We start from the raw sequence: 22,304 nt of genomic DNA on the forward strand, positions 1-22,304 counted from the left end.
AAACCCTGGGTGTGCTGCAGGCAGCAGAACCAAGGTGAGTGGCACAAAGAGAGAACTGGAGTGGTTGGGGCGAGGGGAGAGGACCCTGAGTTTTTGGCAGGAAAAAGGAGTGGTGCTGTGAGTGGCAGCAGGAAAAGAGGTTGGGGAGAGAGGCTGTGTTTGGTTCCTAATGCATGATACTCCCTGTGCTGGGACAAAAGAGTGAGGAAGACCTGTTGTCTGTGCAGACCTTTTGAATCAGAGGGGAGAGAGATGCTCTGTGGGAAGGACAGAGAAACATGGGGATGGAGTGTGAATAGGAGAAATAAGAGGGGGTAGGATCAAGGGTATTGAGGAGGCTGGGTTCATAATCAGCCCCTGGCTACAGTAAGCAGTTGTGAGTGATTCCAAGTGTACCTGAGAGTTTGTGTGGGAAGCTAGTGCAGACCAAATCACCATGGTTGTTTCGTGTCCTGTAGAGCACAGATTGAAACCAAGGCCATCTTTCTCTTCTGTTTATCTATGTCCTTTGGGGGTTTTTTACCTGAAAGCAGCTTCTCAGGTTTAGGTTGGATAATATGTTAAAGGACATAAATGGTTCTTTAATACTAGATATGATTTTAGACAGTATAATACCTAGAGGGAGAACAATTTACAGCACAAAGGTAGGTAGTGTTCATTTTTTTTATTGACTATAGAGGGAGACTAGAATTACAAGTGCTGACAGAGTCCCAGCCCAAGCAAACAACATGCTGTATGAACTTCTCCTCCGTTCGTGCTGTTCAGCACCACATCTGTTCAGCTGAACAGATAACAATAATAACATTTTACTGTTTTGGCTGACAGCAGCAGAGAAAACACTCTGGCTCCTTTCAAAGTTGTCCCAGCGTTGCTGAAGGTTTAGTCACTTGCTTGTCAAGGGCTGGTACAGGCAGGTAGGCAAACTGGAAAACCTAGTATTGCATAGCTGAGAGTCAGAGTTCTCACGGCTATGCAAATCGATACTTCCTCCGCCTTCCCTTTCTCTGCAGCTAGGGCAGCTGACTTTAATTATTCTTCCAAGGAATTCCCCTACTTTAACAGTACTTAGAGACCTCTCCTATGAAAACTATCCCCCACGCTTCCTGTTTCCAGCCTCGTGTCAGAGCTACTACTGACCATAATTGCAGCTGAAACAAGGAGGAAATGAGTTGGCTCCGTGCTCACTTCAGAGACAGAGGTCTTCGCAGAGGACCCTCTTCAGAGACAGAAGCAATGAAAAGGCAGAACTCTGCTCAGGAGCATGAAATTATTGAATTACAAGAACAAAATGTGGAGGAAAGCGAGACTGATCGTGACAAGCCTCTAAATGCTCAAACGAGAAAGGTAGGAATTTCGTTTGGTCATTTGATCCTCCTGGTGGGAGATGTATTTCCCAAATACTACACAGCAAGAGAAATTACATTTAAAGGAACATTTTGTAGGGGTGATTTAATTTTTTGTTTGAGATAGAGGGAAAGAGACTAAAATACCATTATATGTATTTTTTTTTTCTTATCAATGAAGTGTTCTCATATGAGTGTGGGGTTTTAAACTTTAATTTAGGAAGTGAAACTGCAATTGGTTCTCAGAGTTTTGTTTTCTTTTCTAATGTGCTATCGGTGGGATTGGTCTCAAAACCAGAAAAAAAGTTGAAATAAGTTTTAAAACTGGGCTTTCTTTTAGTAGAAATTAACCAGGAAACAGTGCTGCCAAACAAAAATAAGATGTCCTCGAACAGAGCATACTGGATTCTCTTTATCTCTGAGTAATTTTCAGTCCCTAACAAGTATGAATTTTTATCAATAGAATGCTCCAAAACCTCAGTTAAGATCAGCACGTGAATCCTACGGGAGGGAGCTCCTAGTCTCTAGTTTAAAGTGACAGGAACAGAATAATTCCAGCAGAGGAACATCATATTCACACGTGGCTGTTGTACGAGTTACTGCAGGAGCATTTGTGTGGCATTACTGCAGGAGTATTTGTGTGGCATTACTGTTTATAGTTAAGTTCTATCACTGTGCATCAAGCACTCTGCACCAATGGTGGTGTTGTTTTCACTCCAGGACCAATGGAGTTGGTCTGCACAAAGTTCTGTATAAAGAGTGATATATTTTGCATAAAATCAGATTTTTTACTCTCAGCAGCCTTTGGAGTCAGTCTTTTCATTCCTGTTCTGCCTCAACAGCATCACTTCACCTTGGCAGAACTGAGTTTTCATCTGAGCTCTCTTTATGCTGGTTACAGCAAGTGTCTTCCCATCCTGCACAGACTGCTGGAAGTCACCATGCTCTGCCTTTCTGCTCATCAGAGCTGCCCTGCCCACTGGGACACTTCCTCAGCTGCTGTTGCTTCCCCACGGCCCATGGGCAAAGTTGGGAAGGTGTTGGACTAGTTGTGGAGCTGAATGTTTTCTTGGGATCAAGCCAGTTTGCTATGTGTGATTAAGAGCTGTGTTTTGGGATAGTCTAAACATGTGGTGGCTCAATCAAAACTTGAGCTTGACATCTGCCTGTCTCAACTGATGAGGCTATGGCTGACTTCATGGTTGCACTCTAGCCAGTAGTTACTGGCTTTTAAAAATATTTTAGATACAAAATTATGTTAGTGTAAAGTACTAATTTGAAAATCATACTTCTGAAATATTTTAAAAATCAAATTAAAAAAAAAAAAGTGTGATCACAGCTGAAAGCATGCTGTAAACAAAACCATATTCAGTGTTTGCCTTTCATTCTCCAGCAGAGCAAAATTCTTTGTGCAGAGGTGTCTAAAGAAACCTTTTCTGCCTGTGCTCCTGGAGGAATCTCTCTTGTAAACTCTTTCTCTGTGTGTCTGTTTTCTCTCCCTCTTCCCCTGCCACCCACATAAAAGCTTTTAGCCAGCTGCTCGATTCAGTTAAATTCAGTGAAAGCCTCTCTCTTACTCTGTGTTCTTAGAAAGTTCAAAAAGTAAAGGAAGGAAACGTGGATTAGTGCCTCCAGCAGCAGCTGGTTCCTGCCAGTCTGCACGTGTGTGGCCCAGATAACCTACAGCACGTGCTCTTCCTCACCTGGTACTGATGACAAAAAGGACATAGAGTTTACTACTACCTTCATGGTGGATGTAATTAAAAAGACAGCATGGTTTGCTTATGAATTCAAGCCTTGCTTCAATCTTCTGATTCTTCTGACTGTTTTGCCATCACCTAAGTTTGTTTCTTCTCCCCCCCCCCCCTTGTTTTTTTTTTTTAATTTTAATCCTGCTGGATTAACTTATTAAAAGACTAATTTCTGTCACGGTTTTCAGTCTTATTAAAAATGAAATCACAGGCAAGGTATTGCCCTTTCTCTCCCATAAGAATGTACATACATGCACAATTGCTTTGAGTGCAGTTCTCTTTTGACCTCACAGAACAGGTGAGATTTGCATTAAACCCTCTGTTTAATACCTTCAAGTTTCCAGTCTTCTGAAGAAAAAGTAAGTCAGCTATAAAAGTTTCAATTATTTTTACTGGGGGTTTAACACAATAGTATCTATCAAATAGCATTGCCTCTGCATTGGATGCTGGCACCCAGAAGCTATGCAGGTTGACATCATCAATGCTGCAGAGATGAATGATTTTGAAAATATCTCCAGAGACACCCTTTTAGTTGGGAGAGATAACAGACATTATAATGAGAGCTTGTGAAATATCCAAATTTAACTCACATAGTTAAAAAAAAAATAAAAAAAGTGGAGCCAAGAAATCACCTTTGCAGTACTTTAGCTTTATCAGCCTTTCAGAAGTTGGAAATTCTGTATAAAGGGGAATGATCTCTCTCAAGTGAATATCCTTTACATTCTCTAGGTCTGCATTTTCTCCTGCAGCAGTAGTCAAGGTTGGGACGCCTGATATAGGCTCTCCCATCTTTGTGGGATTTTTGTTGCTAAATTTGACAGTAGACATGCTTCAATGGGGTTTTTTTCCTGCCTTATTTGATTAATCAATATGCCCTTCTCTTTTATACCTAGGAGAGAGATCCCTGGAAATCATGCAGGAATGTAGTTTTCTGGAAGTGTAAACTATGGATGCTTATATCTACGATATTTCTAGTGATCATCCTGGTCATTCTCATCAGCCTAATTCTTTATTCTAGTAAGTATCTCGCTCTTGGTTACAGTAATACAAACATGCTATATGTATAATCTAATTGAACACAAATGCAACAATAACATCCTTAATGTTCTTCAGTAAACTGCTGAAGGAATTAGGACACTGACTGCAGAGGGTGGTACTGTAGTTCAGGAGTTGTTGTGAATGCTTTTATCCTAGCAGGCAGCAAGGAACTTGTATCCTGATCAGGTGGCAATTCAATTTTGTAGCTAAGTGAGAAAATATCACAAGAAGAGATTTGGATATGAGGATGGAAATGATGTTTGTAATGTTGGGATGAGTGCCATGGATGACTTAGGTCCCATGGTGTCATTGTCTGTCAGACTCCCAGAGCAGATGGCTTTTGCTAATGGAGGTGGGTGACTGACCTCCAGGTGATGTCACTTTTTTCAGATGATTTGCACTTTCTTTCTGTCTTTCCCAGTCAGTCCTTACCTAAGTAATCCATGAGAAAGCCAAGAGGGTTGTTTTTCAATACTTCAGCTATCTGAACCTTTTTTCTCCCCTTTCCATCTCCTTTTGATTATTAGATGTTTACACAGATGAGGATGACTACTGGGATCCTGAAGAATTACTAAGCAATGGAAATTTTCACAATTTTTCAGGAACAGTGGAGTTAATGTGTAGTCTTCCACACTTCTCCTCCAAGGATGTTACTAAGAGGGTAAGTGTTTACGTGATTCTTGGTAAAGTTGATTCTGTTTAGAACACAGATTCAATGTTTTGCCTTTTAAGAAGTTTCTGTTTCTCTGCGTAGCAACTCAGTCATTTGCAAGTCCACAAATAAAATCTGTTGTACTTTTTAAAGTTGCAATTTAGAAAAAAAAAATAATTGTCTGCTTTTAGGCACAAGAAAGTATTGATTTTTTCCCATAAATTTGACCATTTGTTAAGACGCTCTCTTCACCTTTTTTGTAGAATCACTGAATAATTTAGGAGAGGCCTGTGAAAGCCATCTAAGCATAATATAGGCTAAAAATCCTATGTGCTGCATATGTACTTGCAGTACGTATGAATACATCCTATGTACTCTTATGAGCACATGATTACAGCCTGGGTTTATAGCTGTGATTTCTGCTGAGCCAGAACAGCTCTGAGTTACAGCTGAAATATGCTCAGCATACATGGCAGGGATCATTTGGACATGGTGGGAAGGCAATTTCAGGACAGAGACCCTTCCCCCACAAAGTAAGAGTTAGAAGAGCCTTTTGGTACTAATTAGATCCCAAACCTAACATTAGTTTCACATGGGAACATGAGCACATGCTTTTAGTTCACCTTGAGTGCCTCCATTGTGTTAAGGTCACATAGCAATCACTTAAATGCACAATTAACTTATCTGTCAAATTTAAATGACTCTCTACCTTTTCCAGGGCAGATATTTCCTGTTATTTGACCTTCAGCACCTGTTTTTGTGCTCCTTAAAGCACTTTGAAAGAATGATTTGCTATGCTTTTTTTTTTTGGTTTTTTTTGGGGAGATTGAGTAGAAGAAACATATTTTTCTCTCTCTCTCAGCTAACAGAGGTCTACAGCTCATCTCCAGCTTTAGGACGATACTTTAGGTCAGCTCAGGTGATTTCTTTCAGGTAAGCAATTTCTGTCACCAAAGTTATCTGAAAATTACAGGCTTTTGATGAGACACACATGTGCATATGTAAGTACGTACAATATTTAAATCTGTGAAAAATAGGTTGTTTGGGGAAAATTATGTGTATAGGCAGTGAAAACTGGTCACAGGATCATTTGGTGTAAATGGCAAATGCTGCTAAAATTATATAATGACAAGAACATATTGGTGCTGTGAAGTATCATCTCTGTTGCCTTTGGTTCCAATTGCAGCCCTTAATAAACATATTCAAAGATATTTATTAAAAGTAAAATAAATTGCTGGAGATGCTTAAGATTGATGTAGTTTAAATAATCTTAAATAAATAAAACCGGGTTCATGGGGAGGAGAGAATAATTTTGTTCCCAAAAGAAATAAAGGCAAGAGGAATATACAAGTCTCCTGTCATGAAGAAATAGCAGGAAGGCAAAGGAAGACAGAGAGCTTTCCCAAGGACTTCTGAAAAAGAACTTTTAAAAAAGAAATTAGACAGGACAAAATCAAGAGAGGTAGTTTGTAAAGTCCCAGGTCCTTTGAGACAGCAGTGCCAGAGGAAAAGCCACGTTGCAATGTGGCAAGGGGCAGTCTTGAGGGTACTTTGCTCCCTTGCCCTGCCAGCCTACTGTGAACTGTAGCTCCTTGGCCTTGCTGATACTAATTATGATTTAAACCATCAAGAACAAAGCTGAAGTTCTGCACATATATCAGCTAATAACTCTCTCTGCCTCTTTGATGTCTCTCTCTTGCTGTCTTCCTCTCTTTCATTCCTTTTATTTATCCCCGTTCAAGTATTTTTTGAAAATGTTTTGAATTCTCTGAGTACAAAAGGTAGCTGTTGAATTGTAGTCAGTTTTGGTAGACCACAAAAAAATGGAATCTCCAGAGATGGTCTCCAGCTCACTGGTTTGTGTAATCCACCCCAGAGCTGAGTCAGGAGCACAGCTGCATGGTCCCACGTACTGCTGGCAGGAAAACAAACCTTCCTACAGGTTCCTAGGGAAACTAGGCACAGGATATTGCAACACCTCTTACAACACCTCTTATCAGTAGCTCCTTGTGAAGGACCAGTGCTGAAAACCACATCCCATTAGAGCACGTGTCCAATTGCCCCTCGTGCATTTGAAAACGTGTCCCTGAATGGCTTTAAATATGTACCCAGTTTCAAGACCTGTTCTGAAAAAGGAGTTTTCTTTCATAATGCTTTTCTTGGGGAAATGGTTTGTTTTAAAAAATTCATTCCAACATCGATATGAAAAGTCAGTCTTTCAAAAAAAAAAAAAAAAAAGAAATGTTGAAACTTGAAGAAATTCAAAATTCATCCTTGACTTTGTTTTTCAGTAATGAAAGCTCCACTGTAATTTATCAGCTAGTGTTTTCTGTACCACCATCAACAGAGGGATTCATGGAAAACAATATGAATCCAGATTTTATAAGGAACATTTTGCGTCAAAATATTTATGATGAAGATACTCTTAATCCTGAGACATCTGAATGTGACAGGTTAAAGCTCGACCCAACTTCTCTCACATGTAAGTACTGTACATTTAAAAAACTGTTTCTTTACAAAGAGCAGAAGTATCTATGGGAAGAGAGGGAAATGCTTCTAGAAAGATATTGAGATTCCTTAGTATACATTATTTGCATAACAGTATTAAGACTCTTTTAAAATAGCTTTCAGAAACTCTTGATATGCTTAACTTAAAACCTGGGACTCACTGTGTGGTCCTCTGATGAGAAAGGAAATAGTAATGAGACTGGTTAGGTGTGGACTCCAACCAAACTTTTCTGATCTAATATTGCATTTTATCTATACAAAAAATTTCTCCTTGCATATATGTGCACCATAATGGAGAGACAAATAATTTAAAATGTTTCTCCTTATTGTACATTTGGTTTTGAATGCTAGCAAAACAAATTTTAATCCAAGGGATGAAAAATACTTCTGATTTTTGTCCTTCTGTAAATTTTTGGAAAGTTTATTTTGCACCGAAAATACTTTTTAAAGGAAACAAATGTTCATTCTTCCAGGTTTTCTAGACAGTGATTCCAATGACTACCAGCAACTAGGTAGTGATTCCAATGCATTTATATTTGTCCTGATAGAAATGCCCATATAAAAGTCCCTTGAGCTGTAAATCTATACTAAAAGCAATGCATGGAGCTGCCTCCCCCCAGTGCCAATTTACTGAGTCACACCTATGTGCTTTTAGAATAATCCTAGGCTAACAATTCACCATTGCAGTGTAGGTAAGGTTTCCAATTAGCTTATATTGGTTTTTCTTGGGATGTTTACCAAGGGACAAGAGATCAACAACTCATAAGTTTCAATTTTCAGAAGCATTTTTTTCTTTATATATTGACAGGATTCTTAGAAAAAGTAGTGTAAAAGGAGACAGGAAAGAATATGTAGAAATAACTATTTAAAGTTTCATTTTGGTATTAATATTGTACTGTTTTAACTTTCACAGAAATTATGGAAAGATTCCTCATCTCCATCACCACCTAGAAGAGATGGGATTCCCTATCTATAAGCAATCCCAGGGCAGGAACTATTCATTAGGTAGAAACGCTTCTAAAATTGTTGTCCTAGAAATACTGCCTGTGGTGCAATACTGTAAATGAAAAATGTGGTATATTTACGGCAGTGTTGTATTGCTATAGCACCACAACCTCCTTCTTCTATATCTCAATAATCCGTTTCACCCTTGAGAAAATCATGTATTTGATGCATGCTCTGTTGGCTTTGAAAGCTCTGCTTTGTCTTGCCTTATGATTAAATCTAAATACTCTGCATAAGCCTTAAAAGCAGTCTTGAACATGGCTCCTCTCTTTTTCTCTTGGCTTATGCAAAATTATCTGTACAGCTTCATCCTCAATGCTCACTTCCACTCAAACTCATATCTGTCATTTTTTCCCTCCAAAATTCATATGCCACATTTACTTGTTGCTCTTTCCTTGTAAAACAGCCTGAAAACCTAAAAATATATATGTATACATGAGTATATATATATATATATATATATATATATTTTTATTCTTTGCACTAGCTTAAGAATGCTTTAGCTCTCATAATTTCCTTATTCTTCCTACAGTCTCCTTGAATAAGGTATTCTTTTCTGTTTTTCTCTTCTTCAATGTGAAATATGAAAGAAGAAACCAACAGCATGAAGATACATATCTTGTTCACTAACACAGCTGAATGTCACAGGAATATTAAAGGGTCGAATTATCGGTGTGCTTTTACAGTTAGCTACTACTAGTAGTGAACAGACAGATATTTGATCTGGTTTTGTAAACCTGAAGACTAGTCTACATCCTTAATTATAGTTCCTGCCCAGCACTGGTGACAAAAATGAACAGATGTAAGGTATTTGCCTTAATAAGGCAGTAAATAGTTGCTCTTGTTGATGAGAGACCAGATGAGATGAATCAGTGCAAAGAGGAAGGTGCTGAAGCAGAAGATGTAGGCCAGTTACAGACAGTAATTGCCTATAACATAAAAATTAAGCATTAACTTTATGCAGAATGGAACATATTCACTACCATGTGAGTGAAGTGTATTTTGTAATTTTTTTATAGTTTTATAAATGTTAGTACTGTTGCATAGAACTTTTATTTTAAGAAGCATTTTGTATTATAAGAAATATGCAATGGAAAATTGTTTTTCTCTTTCTAATATTACTAGTTTATTTAAGGAGTAATCTGACAATGTTGTTGTGCATTAAATTATTTATTTTTACTCTTAAGGTGACTGTTTTCATTCTTTAGCACCTCTAGTCTTTCAGCCATGTGAGTTGGAAAATAGCCATTGGAATTCTAAATGCTGAGCTGTGTGAAGCATGTCTGACAGAGCTGTATGCTCAAACCCATAATTGTTGTTGTTGTTTGTGTTTAAACTGAGCTTAGGAAATGTTCTGGACCAAATCAGTAGTTTGTATGACTCTCATGTCTGCAGTTTATTCTGATTCCCTCTTGGTTTGTAAGATACAGGAACTATAATTTCTCATGCTATAATAGTCTATGCAGCATAGAGGTAGAAGAGAGATTCCTTTTTATTTTTACACTGGGGAAGGATAAACTTCATGGTTTAAATGGCTTGTCCCAAAAGCAGCAGGCTATGAAAGTACCAACAGCAAAAAAATTGCTGTTGAGATGCTGCTCAAACTTACTGCTCTCACCAAGACACCTGATCCTTTCCTTGAACACTTCTGTATCTTGATTCTAGGAACTGAAAAATAAGGTAATGATTAAACTTCTTTATGGAGATACCCACATGGGCGTTAAGAGTTGAGAAAGGAGTCAAGCATTCATTTTTTTCCAGCCATCCTCCTCTATGTCCATATCTTTACCCCAGAACCTCACAGGAAAAGGGAGGTGGAGCTGTAGCAAGATGTGATATTCAACAGAAAATGTCTGACTTTACAGACTGCATCCAGTCAGGTTTTGAACTCTCATTGAAGGAAGTGTCAAAAAAATAAGTGGTTTCTGATTATATATCTGTGAGGTAAATTGCCCATGTAAAAGAAAATTAAAAAGCAAATTAATTATGACTCAATCCATTAGGGACACAGCACTGTCCCTATTATTACATCAATTCAGATATTTTGTGTGAATGATCAATATTAATTTTCATAGAAGGAATGAGGATACTTTAATGACTGAGACTACTGAGACATCGTTAAAAAGCAGCTTGTGGAGTGTAGTCAGCCTTTTAAAATCCTATGGCAGGTGTCATTTGTGTGGCCACAAACTGGAGACTCCAAAAGGACTGAGCTGTGGAAGCATTGTGTCATGGAAGCAGCACCTGGACTTCTGCCACTGAGAGGTGGTTATCACCTGGGAAGCATCAGTATCAACTGTATTCTCGTGGGTGTAATATTTGTTTTGTGTGCAGTTTATTGTTTTGGGGCTTTTTATTTAATTCCAACTTAAAGATTTCACACTAAGTAGTATTACAGTAGAAGGGGGAGGGAGGAATTTGAGAAATGAGCTCTTTATAAAAATTGTGCATTGTATAATGGTACAAATCAAGCATGTCAGAGAAATTTTGGACAAGAGCAAGTGCATCTAACACAAGGTTTATGCTTTCCTTTAAACATGAAATATTCCCCAAACAAACAGAAAGACTCTCTTATTATTGCATTTTTGAAACTTATACCAGTAGTTCTTTAAGGACCCTTTAAAAAAAAAGAAGTATTCTAAAAGCCCAGAAAAATGTACAGCCTCAGTTGCTTAAAATACTGTAGCTCCTAATTTTCTGTAGAGGAACATTGTCATATGATGGCAGTGGCTACTGATTCCCCTGGTGTCATTGTCAAGTCCTGTGCCCAGTCCATGTTTCTTTCTCTGATCAGCTGTTCATGGACAAGTTTGTCTCACAGTAAATGATTGGTAGATGTAGACTAATATGTAAGCTTGGTAACAAGAGAGATATTTGTTTGAAGAGTCAACAGCAGAGGTGGGATGGTCATCATGGCTGTACACACTCAGGCAAAAGAATACCTTCTAAGTTACCAGGACATCATCATATTCACTGTGCTCTTCTGTGCTGGTGACATTTGCCTTCTTCTCAGGCACACTGATGAGTGCATATTCTGTCTTACTGTTGCTGTCAACAACAGAGATTTCGTGTTTCACATCATGGCTGACAGTCGAGTACCACAGTTCGCTGGAATTCGTAGATTCTTTTTTGGCAACGTGCTCCTGAGGGGGAGAAGGGGGAGAGAGAAAGAGCAAAGCTTCAGTGTGGTTATTATACCCTGGAGAAGTTTGGAGAGGTGAGCAGGTCTGGTACAGCCTCTAGTTGTGCAGGTGACAAATACACACAGCGTTAATTTGAAGAAAGGGGGGTCAGGGTGACTTGCAGAATAAAAAGCATAATAAAATCGAGGAAGAAAGGGAGGGACAGGAGTCACAGCAAGCTGCCAGAGAGACTGTAGGGTCTGGGAGGCAATTAAGACCCCAAGTGCATGTGTCTGTGTGGCTGTCCAGGAGATGCACTGTCCTGGAAGGGGCCCTGGCCTTCAGAGATGGAAGTGAGAGCTAATCCCTTCTGCAGCATCCCTCACCTGATGTTGTCCTTGAGAAGAGAAGGAAGAGAAAGAGGAGCCCATTAGTGAAGGAGGAGGTAAGATTGTGTGGGCAAATGCCTTGCCAACTCTGTTTAGACTTGTCCCTCCTTTTGGCTCCTGAAGGTGTTTGCTAATGGGTTGTGGGTGATTGTGCATTAAATGACTCATTAAGTCTAAAGGGACAATGTGCACTGATTAGGTACTTGGAGCCAGAAGTAAAAACATTTGTTTGCCTTTATGTTCTTGATTTGAGTTCACTGGGTACTGAAGCCACTACTGGCTTTATAGTGGCATCCTCTGTTGTCTGCAGTGGTGGCAGTATTTTGAGTGAGTGTTGCTGGGTTCATGGTGACATTTGTATCTTCCACACTCTGTAAGTGGAAAAGAGGTCCCTGTTTCATGGGTTAAAAACTCCAAAGGCTTAGCTTTTATTTTTCAAGCCTAAAAGAAGGATAATGTTAAAAAAAAATTCCTGCAGAATTTGGCTTGGATTTTTCCAGGTTTATGCAAATCATATTATCTGTTTAGATTCAGCTTTGTGTGGAAGATCTCCTGACCTTGAGAACACTTCAGTGAAAATAAATTCTGATTTTTGCTTTGAGGTTTTTAAAGATTTGAGATGTAGAAACTCCACTTGCTTCCCCTAGTCATGATTGCAAAGATGGAAGGACAGCAGTATTTCTCTTAATGTACCTCTGAAATGAGAACAGGTAAGCTCTTAATTTTCATGAGTAAGTGGCTCTCAATCCACTGAGGGAAGTCTGGAGCATCTCTTGTCCCTTCAAACACATAGGCCTAACCACGACTTGCTCTGAGTCACATTTTCCAGAATCCTTCCAGTCATCATGTTTTGAAAGGCTGTTATCAGCAGCCTTCTCCTATCAGCAGGGAGGCTGAAGTGCAGAGGTGGGGAAATCTATCCCACATGCCAATGGAGCAAGTGTGAAAACTTCCATTATTCACAGGCCAAGTTTAACACTCAGAAGGGGCATCTTTCCTACTACATTAACATCCCTTCGAGAACTGTTTTCAAACCACGCTCTGGGGCTTTTCCTTGGGACACCAAAATCTCTCAAAATAAGACAGCTGCTTGGCAGGTTCCCCATTGCAGTTCCACCCTCTCCTCTTCCCCCACAGTCCATCCTACACTCACAGGCACAAGTGATGAGCTCACTTCATCACACCCTTTTCTATCATCTTGCCCACTTTCTTCAAAATTTTCTGCTAAACACCCACTTATCTGTTGGGCAGCAACTTTTGCTTTACTGATGTCATCTTTGTTAAAAAAAAAACAAAACAACAACAACAAACAAAACCAAGCCAACTCAGGCTGCTAAATGGCAGCGCTTCATTCTGCAGTACACAGGGTTTCTGGTCCTTGCTCATCATCAGGGACTCGAGAGGCAACTTCATTTACCCTCTGCTAAAATGCACTATTTACAAAGCAGAGGCAGCAAACCACAGATACTCAGCTCCTGCCTCTCAGAGCTCAGCATATTAATAGACAGAAACAACCACAGACAAATGGCCACACAAGTCTGTGAAGTGCAACAGTTGAGGGCTGTTACCCCACCCCTGACTTCCAGGATTATAAATTTGGGCAGAGAAGCAGGGAACACACCAAGTTAGAGTTTCCTCTTAAATTACTCTGGGGTGCATTGCCAGAATTCCTAAAGCTAACCTCAAAGCAGGGATGTAAAATGAACAGGCAATGTGTTTATCTTACCAGTCTTTCCTTCATTGCAATGTAAACATTCACACCATTATGATTTATCAGAAACTAAATGTGCAGCCTGAAAGGGCATGTTTGGATTTTTTTCTTCTTTTTCTTCCTTCTAGAGGCAGTGAGACACTGGAAGGGGAAATCTTATTCTTTTCCAACAGAGACTTAGTCATTTGTTGATACACCTGCTATTTTTTTATAGTGCAAAAATTAACCAAAACCATTTAAGCCTCAAAGTATTAACTCTCCCTTTGTTTTTCAACTGAAGATTTCTTTATTACTTAAACCTGGTTGGCAAGAGTCCATTTAAATGACTTTTAGAAAAAGTCACGCCGAAACTGAAACTGTTTTGGGAAACGTGTTGGTAAAACTGAAACTCTTTAGGGAAAAATTCAAGAGACTGGCCACCAAAAAGCTGAGTGGAGATGGGAAGGAGGAGGAGAGAGAAGCACCCCTGCAGCTCTAAGTTGTGCAGTGGCTGAGGACATTCACTGAGACAACATCACAAGGTTCAGCCTCCTGAATTGTCTGATTTGGGCCAGACCACATTACATTCAGCCTCAGAAATGATGAGTGTGTGCTGCAGTCTGCTTGGCCACTGGCTGCCCAAGAGTGGGGCTGCATCTCAGGCTTACAGTTTTATGTGCGTACACTTATTTTGTACCTAGGCTTAAACTGGTGTTTTTCTGCATCCTAAGCAAATAGTCTGATTATGGGCTTTTCTTTCTTCTGTGGGAACATGATGGACACTTTGTCTTTCTAATATGTGGATGTTTTGGACTCAGCTGCCCCAGAGAGTAGGGATGGGGGGAGGGAAAATCAGTTTTAGTCTTTACCTTGATGGAACCTGGTGGAGAGCTGCAGGTCTGTGCTAAGGAAAGAGAAAGAAAACACATGTGATTATCATTCTCTGGTGTACAATTTTCATCAGCACAGGATTTACTCAGTCACAGACTGAACAGAGGCTGTGCAAAAGCATGAGCTTGTGAGACAATAGTAGGGAAAAGGGTTGAACCTCTGAGAGCTAAATAAATCTGATGGCTTTTTGAGATTTATCTTGTTTCTATTTTATACACACTTGTGTCACACATCATTGCTCACTGACCTGAATCAAACCTAGATGTGCAATCTTCTTGGGTTTTTCTTTTGTTTCATTTTGTTTTCATTTAAGTAACTGAAATCAGTTTTATATGTCTGTCTTAGAAATGAAAGTTCTTGCTGTCTGACTGTGTTTTAGCTTTATGACCCATGCAGCCTTAATTCTGCCTGGGATCACTGGCTGGTGCTGGAGCACAGATGCACTGCCTGATGTGCACTGGGTATCTGTGTGCACAGGTTTGGAAGTCTGGAGCTTTTCTGGAAATTTGTGTCTCTGTCCCAGAAATGTCTGAGTGGCAGAGGTCTATCATTTTATATCCTGCTTTCTCTTAGCCTTGTCTTTATCAGTCTGGCTGCTTCTTAATATGAAGTGTATTGAACACGTTACTCCTGTAAAATTCCAGAGCTGAACTTTCACTTTTGCTTGAGATAACAGGGCTTTTTAAGCCTGCTTGTTTTGCAACCTGACAGGAGAGACATCAGTCTTTCAACACTACATTAAAGCTGCCATCTTAGAGAATTAATGGTGTTTTCAGATATTAGTGTGCTGCCTTAGCACTACTATGAATTTGCTAACAAAGAGAGGGTTTTTGCTAATACTGCGACCTGTGAAACTGGTCAAAGTATTATACCTTTGCTATGTGAATGGCTTTACCCACAGAAGGGATCTAAACCAAGACCTGATTCATGTGAGCACATGTGATCCTGGCTATCATAGTCTTCCCTATTTGCAAATTCATTAAGAAGAAACTATTTTGTGAGTAGGACACCTCTGACGTGCATTCAGAGAAAGTCCCAGGCAGTGCTTGTGCATGGGCAACAGGCTCTGGTGTGTGAGCAGATGTAGGCTGTGCTGTGCTAGCAGCCTCCACCTCCTTTGCAAGGCAAGAAGCAGGGGCACATCCAGGTTCTCCCACTGCCCTTGCAGGCCTGCAGGTATGGCAGTGACATCCAAGGGTCCCATTGCAGGAGGCTGAGGAGAGGATGGCTGCCCACTCCTGCTGCCTTCTCTGGAAACAAAAAAGACCAAAGAGCCCCCGAGTAACCCAGCACAGAGGGCAGGTATATCCCTCTCTGGATGCAAGGAGGTTTCCCTCCACTGGGAAGCAAAATGCCTTGCTGGGGCTGCTGCCTGTGGCTGTGCCTGCCAGCTGCCTCTGCAGTGATGCACAGAGCTCCCCCATGTCCCCTTTCATGCCATGCCACACCACCCCCGAGGGGCTGAAGCAGATTCTTTACTTACTTTGCTTGTGGGAGTATCTTTTTCTCTGGCTGGAGACTGGCACTTTCCACCTAGGGCATGGAAATAAAGGTGAGCAGGCAGATCTGGGGCTTCACAGTCCTCACTTCTCGCTGCCAGCCAGGGGCACACTAAACCCACAGGCAGATGTTCTCCAGTTGTTTGAACAAAGCACTTTATGCAGCTTCTCTGCTGCTGTTCTCCCCAAGACACAGCCCCTGGCAGGCACCCAGCCCTGCTCTGGGCGTTGCAGAAGCCGAGGCTGCCACAGGGTAGGAGAGGCACAAATCACAGATCAGGGATGGCAGATGTTACAGCGTTTAGCTGTTCCTGGGAAGGACAGAATTTGTTCCCTGGGAACCCTGGCAAACTAAGGACAGCACATAACTTTGTGGATTGGAGGAGCAACCAGCCTTTGTGGGTGTGGTGGTTTTGTATGGGAGGCATTTCTGGAAGTGATGTAAAAACTTCTGTGTAATTGATAGTCTGCAGAACTACTGGGAAGCTGTACGTGCTTCTGTGCAAAACAAATGTTAAAGATGAAACATCCCTGGAAAGCTTTCTTTTCTTTCTTGTCTGGGAATAGGTAATAAGATAATAAATTAAAATCCTCTTGTAGAGCTGTAGAGAAAAGGCTCTGTTTCCCTGTTACACATAAAAGCCATGGGGAGAGGTGTGGGTCTCAGATTCAGTCAAAGAGAGAAACTGAGAGTTTCTAGCCAGGCAAAAGCCTGGGAAAGAGCTGGAGAAGAATGTAAATAATTCTATATCTCTCTTATTTTTCACACTCTTTATAGTTAGTTCTATCACTGTGTGTCAAGCACTCTGCACCAATGCTGTGGGTTGTTTTCACTTCAGAACCAATGGGTTTGATCCTTGAGAAGCTGTGTATAAAAGAGCGGGGTATTTTGAATAAATTGGAGTTTTACTCTCAGCAGCCTTCTGGTCAGAGTCTATTCATTCCTGTCCTACCTCGACAGTGAGAGAGATGGAAGGTTCAATTTGATATCAATATCAAATTGATATCAAAGGCCTCCATGCTAAAGTAAGCAGATGTTAAAGTAGCTTTGATCCTGTAAGAAGTTTGGACAGAGAAAGAGAGAAGAGTGGTCCTGTGCTTCCAGAAGAAGAAGAAGAAGAAGATCTCTGTTCCCAGAGATAAAGGTAATTGTAGAGACAGATAATGAGAACTTTTTGCCTTTGAGCAGTTCATCTTTAAAACAGTACCCCATATGATGACATGGCCCATAAACACAGCTGTAGGAAAAGCTTGTAGAAAATAGGAAGGACTTCATGATTGCAGATTTCCCCAGGTGGCTGGCTGCTATTCATGAGGAAATTGAGAGCCACGAGAGAACTGTTTTTTTTCTTGTGGAGAAGCCTCCATAACATTAACAAGAAGGACTTCTCTCCCTAAGTAAACTGAAGAAAGACTATTCTAGAAGTAGTAAACTGACTGAAATTTTAGGTTTTGTTTCTTTTCATTGTCAGTGAGAAAGAAAAGGTCATGGGAGGAAGAGAAGTATTCTAAAAGTTTTGTTCTGATTCTTATTACTCTTTCTTCAGTTAGTGTTAATAAACCTTTCTTTATACCTTTTTAAAGTTTTGAGACTACTTTGCCTCTGTCCTAATCCTACCTCACAACAGAGAGTGAATTGGTGATTAGCCAACACTGAACCCACCACACTTTCTAGTGCATTAACTGAGAAATCTCAAATTAAAACTAACCAAAACTACTACACTGGGCTTGTCCATATTAAATGGCTCTAGGTGGGTGAACCAGCAGCAAATACTGTGAAAAGATAGGAAAGAACCAGTCTCATGCTCCCACAAATTATCTACATCAATCTGACCTCTAGCATGTCTTGGGAAAAAGCAAAAGGAAGAAAAACATAATGATAGTATGACAGAAAGGGCAAACACATAGAGGTGAGTGCAAATCGTGGATTTGATCTCTAGCAGTTGAAATAATCCTTGCTGGTTCAAGCAGATGATTTTATTTGCAGGTTTTTCCCAGTACTGAAATTATTTGGCAAAGTTAGTTAGCCTTTACATTGTGCTCAGGCTGCTGTTAGCAAGTTTCTTGGTAATAAGAGCTAGGCTTTCTAGGAATTGCACTGTTGCTTATAGTTTACAATTTTGACCTTGTAAAAAGCCAATAATTAACAAGCATTTTGCAATGTAGTGTTATATGCTAGATTTATGTATATAAGAATGTGCTAAGAGATGTAAAGCTAACAAGTCATAAGAATTTAGGGATTACACACAGGATGCTGCTGGAGGTATATTATGATTCAGTCTCTATTTGTTTATTTGCATTTTTTTCCTTTCCCAGGACTGAGGAAAATAGGCAATTCCATTATTCTTTTTTGCTATTGATACTTTCCTTGCTAAATGTGTGCTCTTAGGTTATATTTTTTTATAAATTACCTAAGTTCCACAACTCACCTGGAATGATTTATTTTTGCAGATGTCCCTGGTACTCTTATAAGAGTAGCAGAAAGTTTTGCAAATATCAGTGAACTTCCTAATTTTCTCTTTAGTTGGAGAACTTGAATAGCTTTCATTACACCTGGGTATAAAAATAAAGCTGTAATACTCCCTCATTCCAGGTTACTTGCCTGGTTTTCTTTGAATTATGTACAGAATTTTACTATGCTGGATATAAAATTCTCTAGCTAAGTTGGAGATGCCAGTGTGACCATTTCATACAATTCAATAAAAGTCCTATGAACTTAATTTAAAATAAAATATGTGTATATGTATTTATAATACACATAGCTTACATTAGAAGCCTGTTGTAGCTGTCAGATATTGTGAGTTTGATATAAGTATTTTTGTTTCTGCTGTCTATTTATTCCACTTATTCTTGTTTATATTCAGTTGGCTTCTGATTTTTTTAGACCCTTGGTCACGTAAAAACCTGTTGGCTAGCTCTTCCCATGGATTGTCAGAAGATAAATAGCATATGTTCCTATAGCAAATTAGATCTGTAAACTGATGCATAATTTTAGATAAATTCTTATTTAGTCAGTCATGGCTCCTATTGGGCTGTGGTTTTTTGGGGCAAATATAAGTATAGCTTTATTAGTAAAAATGTTGGGAAATAGTTCTGATCAGCAGTCATGAGAGAGGACAAATGTGACTGTCATTAAAATGAGAACAAAGGCAGATTTCCTTTTTTTTCTTTCCATAGTTTCACTTATATCTTTGCAGAGAAGCTGCATGAATTCTGTTACTGGGCTGTCTTGCTCAGGAAGTGGTCAAACCAAATACAGAAATGCCTCTAAAAAGCAAACACTTCAAACAGAAAGGATGAAATGGCAGACATGGGGATGTATAGGAAGAAGAAAAGAGTCAAGAAATTAATTACAGAGGAAGCAGCAGAGGCACAGATAAATGGTAAGATCTGCAATATTTTGTCCCAGCAGCTGCTGTTGAGAGCTCAAGTTTGTGTTGCCTGCTTTGCACATCTGAAACTAAGATTGCCTTCAGTCTGAATTTACTTCAAACCAGCTGCCAAAGGGCCAAGAGACAGGGCAGTGGATATCCCTTTCTGCCCCTGAATGGGCATTCCTGGGCAGAGGTAGTGGGATGCTGCTGGTAGCATCATACAGACACCCTCAGAACCATCTTAATAATGCTGATTCCAGAAATATGAAGCTCCTCTGACCTGCTGTGGGCCATGATATCATCAGCCTCCAGGAGGGAGGGCTTCAGGGGCACCTGCTGCAGTTGTTGTCTCTGTCTAACTTGGTGTCCCATCCCACAAAAAAAAGGGTATTGCTCCAGAAAGAGCTGGACCTTCCTCCAAAAATACCCAATTCTTACCTGACTCCTTAAATCACCACCTCTGACACAAAACTGCCAAACTCTCAAAATTCCCCACATGCAACGAAATACAAAGCACCATCCTTACTCTGAGGCTGGCTGCTTGGCAAAGAAAGCCAAATTCCCCATCACTTCAGTACGTTTTAATTCCTGCCACCCCTGTAATTGACTCTGGGGCCTCTTCCCTTGGACCCCACCAGGCACAGCTGGTCCTCACCTACATGTGGACTAACTGATCTGATTAACTTTGCCGGCCTCTCTGATAATTTTGGGATATTTCTTCCAGCCAGCTGCCAATTCTCCCAAGACTTATAGACACTCTTTCACCTGTTTTCACCTGATTTTTTCCCACATGTAGTCAGTGACTCAGGAGAGATGCTGACAGCTGGATGATATGAATGCATGAGCCTCATTCCTTAGGAATTTTATGTGGATGGGCTGGGTGTTACAAGATATAAAAACTTTGTTTTGTACCCTGAACTTTCTCTTTAGGCTGACTCTGAGCTGGCCCTGTGCTGTGGAGCAGAGGAGCCTCTCCTAGCTGATCCTCTGCCTCTCACACTGCCTGGAGAGCATCAGTGGCCAAGACTTGACCTCTGCAGCCCCAGAGTTTTACAAGCATGCTGAGTAACTGCATAGGAATGACTGTTTCTCTGGAAAAAAAGAACCAAAACCAAACCAAAAACCCCACCCTCATCATTTCTCCATCCCTGTGAACTTCTGTGAGTCTATGATTTTTCTGGAAGACCAAAAATTGCAGCTTTGTCAGCAAGGGGGCAGCTATGACTGAGGAGAGATGTGCTACATAAAAATCACCCCAAGCTGGCACGGCTTGTCACCCCATAAAAACCCCCCCAGCTGGAGTGAGGTGATTTGCAGCTGCTCTCAGCCATGCAAGGGCAGCTGGTCAATGTTCTCCCTGAATGGCTTCTCCTGACAGTGACTTGCTGGAGTTTTTGAAAGTAAACAAAAGAGGGTGTGGAGCTGCATGAGCACAAACTGGAGCACAGCACCATGCCAATGATGTCTTTTATGGCAGTGGTCCCTGCCCTCTGCTGAGGGACACAGGTTTCATGGCCCCATCAAGCTAGCAGAAGAAAAATCTGCCTTACAAAAACCTTGCTTGCAGTGTTCTTATAAAGAATTCTGATCTTATTCCCGCTCCTAAAAAGCAGTCAGGAATTATTTCAAAAGCTACACAATGTAAGGGTGACAGGACCACTTAAAGCAGTGGGGATACAGCAGACCTGGGAGCTGAGAGCCTGGACCTGAGACCCTGAAGGCACAGCAGCTCATCACTGCTCCTTGCTGCCACAGGTGAGGAACCACCAGTTTCACATGGATTATGTTTGTCTTGACTCAAACTGCTACCCAAGAACAGGGCTTCACACTTTGGGCACTTCTGCCCTTTTCCTCAAGGCCAGGTGATGTGGTCACAACTTAGACATCTGGCCACAGACCTGCAGAGATGTGAGAGATGTGTTCGCTTTGCAAACAAGAGGAATGTTGAATTTTGGCAATGGAGTGCCTTGTGTGAGCTCCTAAAGACCAAGCAGTCAGAGTGCACTACTCAGAGGTTGCATGACCTTTTCTCTGACCTACCAAGAAGACAATGGAAAAGAAAGAGAATTTTCCATCTGTCCTAGGTGGTTCCTGTTGATCATCCTCCTCTGTCTTTATAATTCCTTAGGAATCAATCTATTCCTAACCACTGTTGTACATAACTATAGGATACTCACATATCTCATGTACAGCATTTAAATGTATTGACAATTTAGTCTATTTCTATATAGTGTATATAAAAGTTTGTCTTTATGAGATATGAACCAACAGATAAGAGATAGCAAGGAGAATCTCCTCTAAGATTCTCCTTACAGATTATGTCACCTCTGTAAACATCATCCTGAGGCAATACTCTTTGACATACTAAGAACTATATTGTTTATCTTAATTTGCTTGCTAAATTATGTTTTGTTAATCAAGAAGTTCCTCATGGTGCCTTTCATGATCCCTTGAGGCTGATTCATTTCAGGTATAATTTGTTTTGGAATCATGCTCTTAGTCTTGTTGTTTAGTAATTAAATGTAAAATGGTATTTGACCTACCTTATTTTTGGTAGACAGTTTCCCATCCTTCCACTGGATCTCTGCACCCTTTGGTAGCCAGTTTTGGTGTGGTTTCCTTGCTAGCTGAATTGTTTTTTGTACTGACTGTTTTACAGAATGAAACTCAGTGGCCAAAGCAGTTCGTTGTCTCACTGTAAGTGGATGAAGCGTACTCCAATGTTGTGCACCTAAAAAAAAACAAAAACCACCCCAAAGCCTCCCCTGTAGGCAAACACTAGCAAGTGGGGGTGGGAGAGGAAGAGAGGTGGAATGGATGAGTGATGCAGCTTCCTGGGGTGCTGGGAAGAGCTGGTGGCCTCCACAAAGTGACTGAGGTGTTGCAGAATGGACTCCCTCTAGGTTCTGTACTCTGAAATAGTAACTTATGGTGGTTTTGACAGGAGGAAACCACATGCCTAGCCATCTTGCTCTTCTGAGAAATGCTGTGACAAACTGAATGGTAAAAACCAAACGCTTCAAACCACAATGAAGCATAGCA

The 22,304-nt window shown here is 40.5% G+C and overlaps 3 protein-coding genes across 8 annotated transcripts in view; 2 read left to right on the forward strand and 1 right to left on the reverse strand.

The window, feature by feature from the left end:
- The first annotated feature begins 17 nt into the window (after window positions 1–17).
- C1H3orf52 (chromosome 1 C3orf52 homolog) lies at window positions 18–10,813 on the forward strand. 4 transcript variants are annotated; one of them, XM_085581792.1, is made up of 7 exons: window positions 18–34; window positions 1,114–1,344; window positions 3,988–4,111; window positions 4,660–4,793; window positions 5,647–5,717; window positions 7,076–7,266; window positions 8,206–10,813. In XM_085581792.1, coding segments are annotated over exons 2-7 (702 nt in total). In that variant the 5' UTR covers window positions 18–34; window positions 1,114–1,164; the 3' UTR covers window positions 8,208–10,813. The 4 variants fall into 4 exon arrangements, with proteins under 4 accessions (XP_085437918.1, XP_085437968.1, XP_085437845.1 ...); XM_085581842.1 differs by lacking the exon at window positions 18–34 and adding an exon at window positions 745–914; XM_085581719.1 differs by lacking the exon at window positions 18–34 and having other exon boundaries at window positions 925–1,344.
- On the reverse strand, window positions 10,715–22,190 carry LOC144248378 (uncharacterized). Its single transcript, XM_077790529.2, has 4 exons — window positions 21,806–22,190; window positions 15,873–15,922; window positions 14,368–14,402; window positions 10,715–11,440 (listed from the first exon to the last, which is right to left on the reverse strand). Exons 1-4 carry the CDS (start codon window positions 21,829–21,831, stop codon window positions 11,243–11,245), a joined length of 309 nt encoding a protein of 102 aa, XP_077646655.1. The 5' UTR covers window positions 21,832–22,190; the 3' UTR covers window positions 10,715–11,242.
- The window catches only part of LOC144248381 (OX-2 membrane glycoprotein-like), a 30,754-nt gene continuing 19,885 nt past the window's right edge, over window positions 11,436–22,304 (forward strand). For 2 of the 3 annotated variants that reach the window (XM_085580412.1, XM_085580364.1), the window contains exon 1: window positions 11,436–21,017. The gene's annotated coding sequence lies outside the window, so the exon portion shown is untranslated. The remainder of the gene's footprint in view (window positions 21,018–22,304) is intronic. The other variant, XM_085580447.1, reaches the window with a different exon arrangement.

The sequence above is a fragment of the Lonchura striata genome, chromosome 1 (assembly GCF_050655825.1).
Source record: "Lonchura striata isolate lonStrDom1 chromosome 1, ASM5065582v1, whole genome shotgun sequence".
Lineage (NCBI taxonomy): Eukaryota > Metazoa > Chordata > Aves > Passeriformes > Estrildidae > Lonchura > Lonchura striata.